This window comes from Hakea prostrata, chromosome 7 (genome assembly GCF_041222555.1).
Source record: "Hakea prostrata isolate BN-2017 chromosome 7, UWA_Hpros_2, whole genome shotgun sequence".
In the NCBI taxonomy this organism is placed as follows: domain Eukaryota; kingdom Viridiplantae; phylum Streptophyta; class Magnoliopsida; order Proteales; family Proteaceae; genus Hakea; species Hakea prostrata.
In genome coordinates, this window is record NC_142606.1 from 66,751,903 (window position 1) to 66,759,252 (window position 7,350).

Consider the following 7,350-nt stretch of genomic DNA (forward strand, 5'->3'; position numbering starts at 1 on the left):
ATGAATAGTCCATCTATGAGATACTCTATAAAGATTGGAGTTAGAGAACAAAGATTTGCATAGATGAAATAGTGGGTGGTTCGAAAGTCCTAGATTGTCAAGGCGAGAGATGAATTCCTCAATCACACCTAGAAATTAGAATTGATATCTTTCTGAAACTTTTTTTTATAGAACTGTGACACCCACATCCACAAATTAGGGTGCACCAAATCTAGGGGAAACACAATCATAAAAATATCAAAACCAAAGAATGATTAAAAAAAGTGAATAAATGAATTGATAATTAATTTACAAAAATTAAAATGGTCTTTTAAAGGAATCTTTAATTCAATATTTTATGTCCTCTAGATCAAATCTTTCATGGTTTGCCTTCATTTGCTTGCTGATTTAATGCTCCCCAAATATCAGTAAGATATTCATATAATATCAGATATACTTACTTCAAACCATTATTGTATCATATACCAAACAATAACAATACATTTAATTAAAGAACATCTACTTAAATTAAAGAAGTTTGTCTCCAACTTTCTCACCCTATCAACCAAATAAACCATACTTTTTGAAATTTAATGAAAAAACCTGTTTCAAAAAATTTCACACCTTTTTTTCCACCCCACCTTTATTCCAACAAACAAACGCAGACTAGGAAACCGTTTGTTTATAATTACAAGTGTAAGATCTATATAAAGTGAGATAAGGAAAGAAAAATAAAAGAATGAAAAGCTAAATATGTGACTACAAGCTTACTATATTTTTTCAACAAGATCCCCCTAAAATATAAGATGATTTTCTTTCTCTTTTGTTTGGGGACATGGGATGGGAAAAAACAATGGCCATCCAGATCCCGATAAACTCAACTATCTAAAATTTCATTGACAGTACGTATCTTTTTATCCATCCATTTTATTCCATGAAACAAATTATTTCTAAGTTACTCAAAAAACACCCATGATTCATCTTATACCAAGTGCCATGGGCTGTGGCTTGGCGTTCAAAAAGATGAACAGGAGGCACTCCAATAAACATCAACGCGGACGTTGCCGCCAAAAAGATGCAAATCTGCTTCTCTTTGCTTGTTGCACCCGATAGGTACACTGGCTAGCTGAAGCTGACGACAATACTTCAACTTCTTTATGGGTAAAGATGACATCAAATCTGCTAAGAAACGCATACAAAAAACAAGAAGAAATATGATACCTTACCCATTCTGTTGTCAACCAGGCTAGGGGTATTATCTTCTATGACCTGGCTGTGGCTGTACAAATTAAAATGTTGTCTTTCTAGTTAGGAATTTAGTTGTTCATGAGAGGAAGAGGGTAGGGGCTTGGTTTATGCAAAGGAAACACCACCAGCACCCCAATCCACATCAACAAATCAAACGAAAAGGAAACCTCAATCCTTAGGTAAATTGAAAGCAGATTGCATAACAAGAACCAACTTCAACTGCCTCTTTTCAGGTTCTAGCATTGATCCAGCACCCAAGAATATTGAATTCAGTTTCCAGCAGTTGATGGACCCAGCTTTCTAATCTTCTACGCTTTGAATAATATACATTGGCCTATTGTTTTAGGCCATGAGTACGATTTCACCTCGTGAACCTGCAACAACGAATAAGATGGCAACCAAGTTCAGAGAATTGAGAAGCAAATGTTCAAAGAACATGAAAGAGAGGGAGAAGGAATAGTGTGGAGATGAAGTAGAACTATGATCGGCATGTTTTATTACATTGTTCAAATATCTGTCTTGCTAGCAGTACCAACGATTCTCCCTCTTCAGCCATTTTAGCTATTTTATCTGCCTCAGCTACTGCTCCAGCGGCCACAAATGACTTGCTTTCTGCTTCAGCAATTTTGTATGCAGCAGCTGCAGCTGCTTCTTCCACTGCACCAACAAGACTATTAGAGTCAGGATTTGCAGGCTGCCTCGGTCTGATCAGTTTTGGGAGAGGTGGTCTTGTTCCAATCGTGCTATCTTCCTTTTTCTTGTAGCAGTTCTGAATCTGCATTTCAATGATATGGGAGGGACTCACAATTAAAACAACATATCAACATCAAATGTGTACATTTGGATATATCATGTTTTGACTCCGCATAGAAAGGAAGAAATGGATTACACATCATCAAAGAAGAGATCAGGCATAATCAGAATAAATGCCCCCCCCCCCCCTCCTTTTTTTTCTTTTTCTGACATTAGATCTTAAATAATTAAAATACACCCTAAACTGACAGGATATGCATAGCTTAGGCCTTGTATCTAGCATGGCCTCGAACAGAACTGATTGGAAGGCAATAATCCATATAGCCGACCCCATTTAGTTGGGACAAGGCTAATTGTTGTTGTTGTTGTCCAAATTGAGTCTAGACAACTTTTTTTCAACTTCAAGTAGAGGAGTTTCGGTATAAGTGAACACCCTAGGTTGGCCATGGGTTTGGACTCAGTTGGGGTCACTCCAGGGTTGACCGAGTTATATGCCTGCGCTGAGCAGCCACAACTGGTTAACCTGCAGTGAATTATAGAACCTTATGAACATTAAAAGCAAGGAAATTGGATAAAGTGAGCTGACCTATCTCGTGTTTATTACTCAATTAGTTCTTTAGTTGGCCAAAATATTTGCACAAGCAGTTCTCCTATTTTCTCTACTGCAAGCTAAAATACCAGGATGGGAATACTATGAGCTATCACTATTCACACAACGATAGAAAGCATAACAAGTCTTTAAAGGTGAAATATAAGTAATGAACAAAGAAACAGGCTTTGCATGGTATCTGGTGAAGCCAAAGTGTTGCACAGACACATGGCACTGGAGCTAGGATATGTGGCTTCATAAGAGGCACCAACCTGTGTGTGACACCATTGAAAACAGCCCATCCCAAGTTAATCACCAATAATAGGAGTGAACAAGTGTGCAATCTCAACTTATTTCTGATCTCTAACCATCGAACACTTAATAGGGTCATGAGATAGGAGTATACAAGCACACAACAATTGCTTGGCTAACAAAGGCTCAGCCAAAATGTAGCCAGTTCAGTTCACTACTTCACTTGAAGAAAAAAAATCTCACATCCAGCCTATATGCCAAAGCTAAGAAGCCAAGCTGAGTTAATATCAGCTCTTGCTTAAGCTCATTTAGTTACCTACCACCACACCAGCCTTTGGAAGAGAAAACAACCAGAAGGGTGGCAAATGGAGAAAATTTTAGCAAGAATCTGCACCATGCACAAGTAATGCTACTTTCATGCACTGGCCTTGGAGTTCCTCAAAAATTGCACGTGTCCTAGTTCTAACAGAGACCTCTTCGAGTTTGCATTTCATCTGAAACTAAGTTGGGAAGTAATCATGTTTGGTTCTAAGTTTTTTGAACTAGCTAAAGAGACCTAAAGTTTGAACATTCAAATATTCCAGGGCCCAGCTACAGAGAAAAGCAAATTGATTGGTCAATCCAAGCAAATGACTGAAATCTGCTAAGAACTGCTGTTACTGCATGAGATATGAGGGAAGTCGATCAATAGAAGTTCACTGACAGGGAAGTGAACCATTATCTGAAACCAGCATGCTTAAATACCAAATAAAATCATTTACCTTTTCAAGCTTGTCTGATGAACAAAGTCTTCTCAACTTCGAACTCAAGAACCTTCTGAAATTCTGTGGCACCTCAGACCTTTGCTGCATACAAAACAAGGCATTATGAGATAGTGATGCCAATACACTGCCTTGGACCAATACAAACCCAACAGGGTTCGGGAAACAATGTCTTTGTTTATTTTCTTCTCTTTATTTTAGAAATTAAGGTTAGTAGGTATTTGGGGGTTGTATGGTAATGTATCCATTTTCTTCCCACTGTTTTCAGCCAAGTCACAGTTTTGTGTTTTTCTTGTTTCTAGATCATGATAACCTATGGGTACATTGGGAAAAAAAAAGTTTTCTGCAACTTATTAAAAAAGAGAGAGAGAAGAAAACTTGTAAGGGGTCGCATTAAATAGAAACATTTCTAATTCTAATAAAAATATGATTAACACTATAAATTAATTAAATATAATTGACCTTCCATACGCATATTCATTAAAGTATAACAGCGCATGATGGGATCCCCCAACTTCACATCCAATCTCAACCCATTCTTTATATGGAAAAGTTTCACATTCAACCTTTACCTAACCAGTCTCAGCCATACATATGAATTGCCTTATAAATAAATCCTCATAATTTTTGTAGAAAGCTCAAGCTTCAAAACTTGCTCATAGGATCTTTGATATTTTAAATAAAACTGTCATTTTAATCAACGAGCATCCGGAAACTGATCCTTCCTGATGAATTCCAACTCATCAAATTAACCAACCCAGCTGGAATAGACACACTTACAACCACAGGAACGAGCGGGTCATTTCCCCACCTCCTCCGGAGTCCAAATGATCCTGACAAACCCAGAATAATTTTAGAAGTTAGATCTACTTTTTGTTTTCCAATTGAACAAGTGGTTATTCCTGGTCAACTTAGGAGTCATAGTTGGAATACTATTCTCAATTGGATTGTGATGTAACCCACAGTCTGGGCCAGTTTTCAAGATCCTCTCAAATAGAACCAGCAGTACAACTAGGGTTAAATCTCACTATTCTAAGTCTTCTAGCCTATTCTCAATGAACAGCAGCTGTACTTGACCAGATATGTCCTGCGGATGAACTTATTTGACTTTCAAACCTTGGGGATATGAGTAAGGAAGTGTAGGTTAAGTGGGGGAAGGTTTTAGGGTTCAGCCAGATGTATGGTATTGCATGGTATTGTTAAGTGTGATGTAACAATGATGCAAGCGCTGATGTCATCCTTGCATTATTAAGTAATTTTAATTTCCATTTCATGTGAGTTTGGATTGTATTTGCATTTCATTTCATACCTCCTTTGCCTAAAAAAGGAAGCTAAGTGTGTGTAAGTTTCAAGTTGGGAAAGTAAGAAATCTAATTGTGTCCTTTCTAGTCTTGTGTTCGCTTTAGTTTATGTTCTTAAATTTTTTCTAGACAATTTCATTCTTAGTTTGATATCAGAGCCTCCTTCGAACCACATAACCCGACACAGTCGGCTCTACAGCCTGGCTTGGAGACGGGTGGTGTTGCATGCATATACTCCTTACTATCATGTTCTAATTTCTTTTGCAATTCTTATGGTTGTAGTTGCAGAGTTTAGATCTTGACAATTTAGAACCTTTATGGCTTCTAGAGTCTCTTTATGTGTTTCTCTTGGAACCAAGTGACAGATCTTTCTATCTAAGATTGCTCAACAAAAGGTCCTTGAGCAATGAGGAGGGCTAGTGTTTTGATGTCGCTCGTGACCCTGGTCAAAGCTCGGAATGAGTTGTGTTCTTAGATAATTGTTCATCTACAACCTATGTTCCAACATAACAGCACATCTAGTTACTCTTTTAGCCATTGTTGTTCTTTATGTTTAAGATTTATTCTTTGCAACTCCTATCTTAAGATTGTGTTATTATCCCATGAGTCTTCTTCAACCTCCATGTAGCTCCAACTCTTCTTCATCCTCCTCTGCTTCTAGTTTAACCCCTATTACTCTTTCCCAGAACCCTAAGGTTGATCTCCTTTATGAAATCAATTGTCCCTGATCAAGAAAAAATCCCTTTGGCAAATCATATCCATCCTACTAATTTCCCTCTTGTAAATCCTTATCCTGTTTTCCCTAAAATCTCAGAGTCTAAAACCATCAAAACCTTGCTCAAGCCTCGCAAGACACATGCTATCAAGGAAATTGTCCAAGCAAGCAACTTTTTACAGTTCCATGTAGATTCTTCTGGCAAGGAATAGTACTTTATTATAGATTTGTCTTCTGATCTCATCAAGCAATGGCTTATTCAAGGATATACACACCTCCACCTCGGTGCTCTCTGTCTCTCCATTACTTTTCATGGAAGACGTGGCATCTGGGCAGTCTCCCACTTTGATGTTATTGATTCAAGGTTCCTCAAGTATCAACAAGCTATCATCAGTCATCTTTAGACTACTTTGAATGCAAGCACAGTGTTCTTCACTATCTTTCCCAAATATAATATCCCGTTGGCAGATCCATTACTTCCTCAAGCCTTTAAGCTTTTGGTACATATCATTGGCACTCCACAGGCAACAGCATCCATTGCGGTAACTCTTCATTATCAGATGTGCTACGGGCTCCAAAATCACTCCTTTGATTTGGATAATGGACATACCAAAGATGCATTTTTTTATCAAAGTTGATGCTAATCAGTCAATAACTACAACTCAAATAACCCGGCAGATACCTTGTGAAGAACTTGCACAACTCCTTCCTGAATCATGGATCACCAATTATGAAGCCATCCATGCTGAACCAGAGCAGCCTTCGGCCTTAACTTCTACAAATCCAACTTACAGGCAGCTTAAGGAAGGCCAAACTAAGATCCGGTTCCCAAAGCCAACTACTTTTATGATTCTTCCTTTGGAATTACCACAGCAACAGCCATTATCTCATATGCCAATCCAGTGCTTTTCTCCTGACAGGTCTCCTGTTTATGCTTTTAAATCCTCTTCAGGACATAAGTTTTTTTATGTATGTGACTGCCAAGACTACCAAACTAAGAATGAAATCGTCTAGATAACATTCAAGAGCGTAAACTAAAGAGAACACAAGACTAAAAAAGAACACAATTAGATTTCTTATTTTCCCAACTTGAAACTTACACACACTTACCTTCCTTTTATAGGCAAAGGAGCTATGAAGTAAAATGCAGATACAATCCAAACTCACATGCAATAGAAATTAAAGTTACTCAATAATGTAAGGATGACATCAGTGCTTACATCATTATTACATTACACTTATACAATACCATACAATAACATACATCTACAAGTAAGCAATACCATACAAATACAGAACATAAATACATGACATAATCAGAACCTAGATCCCATTCATTGATCTCATCATCAGGCTGGCTGTCCAAGAAGTCGTCATGATGATCAATCTAGTAATCATGTCATACAGAAAGTATGTATGAGACATCAAGATCATTAATGACATGGTTTAGTTCCCATGCATCTTCAAGGCCAATTCAACGATATGGGATGCTGTTCAAATCTATGTCATTGTACTCAACCATATCAACTTGAAATTGATGCCATTCTTCATAATAATCACGATCACGCCATCATAAGTACAGATCATGGTCAATTGTAGAATATACAAATGCCTAGCATGATAGGCAAAATAATGGTTACTATCAGGGGGAGTTGGTTCCATAAAGTTAGGGTGAATATGATCTGGGTCACGATGAAATACGATGATTGTGTATTCAGGTCTGAAATTTGAAGAAAATAATTCTATTTTATA

General features: G+C 37.5%; 1 protein-coding gene across 1 annotated transcript; it reads right to left on the reverse strand.

Moving 5' to 3' along the window:
- Positions 1–81: 81 nt before the first annotated feature.
- LOC149011763 (single myb histone 4-like) lies at positions 82–3,668 on the reverse strand (the record flags this gene model as incomplete). Its single annotated transcript, XM_089163474.1, is given in 3 exon segments — positions 82–1,601; positions 1,729–2,002; positions 3,583–3,668. Coding segments are annotated over 3 exon segments (392 nt in total), but the record flags the coding sequence as incomplete, so codon positions are not given.
- Positions 3,669–7,350: the final 3,682 nt, after the last annotated feature.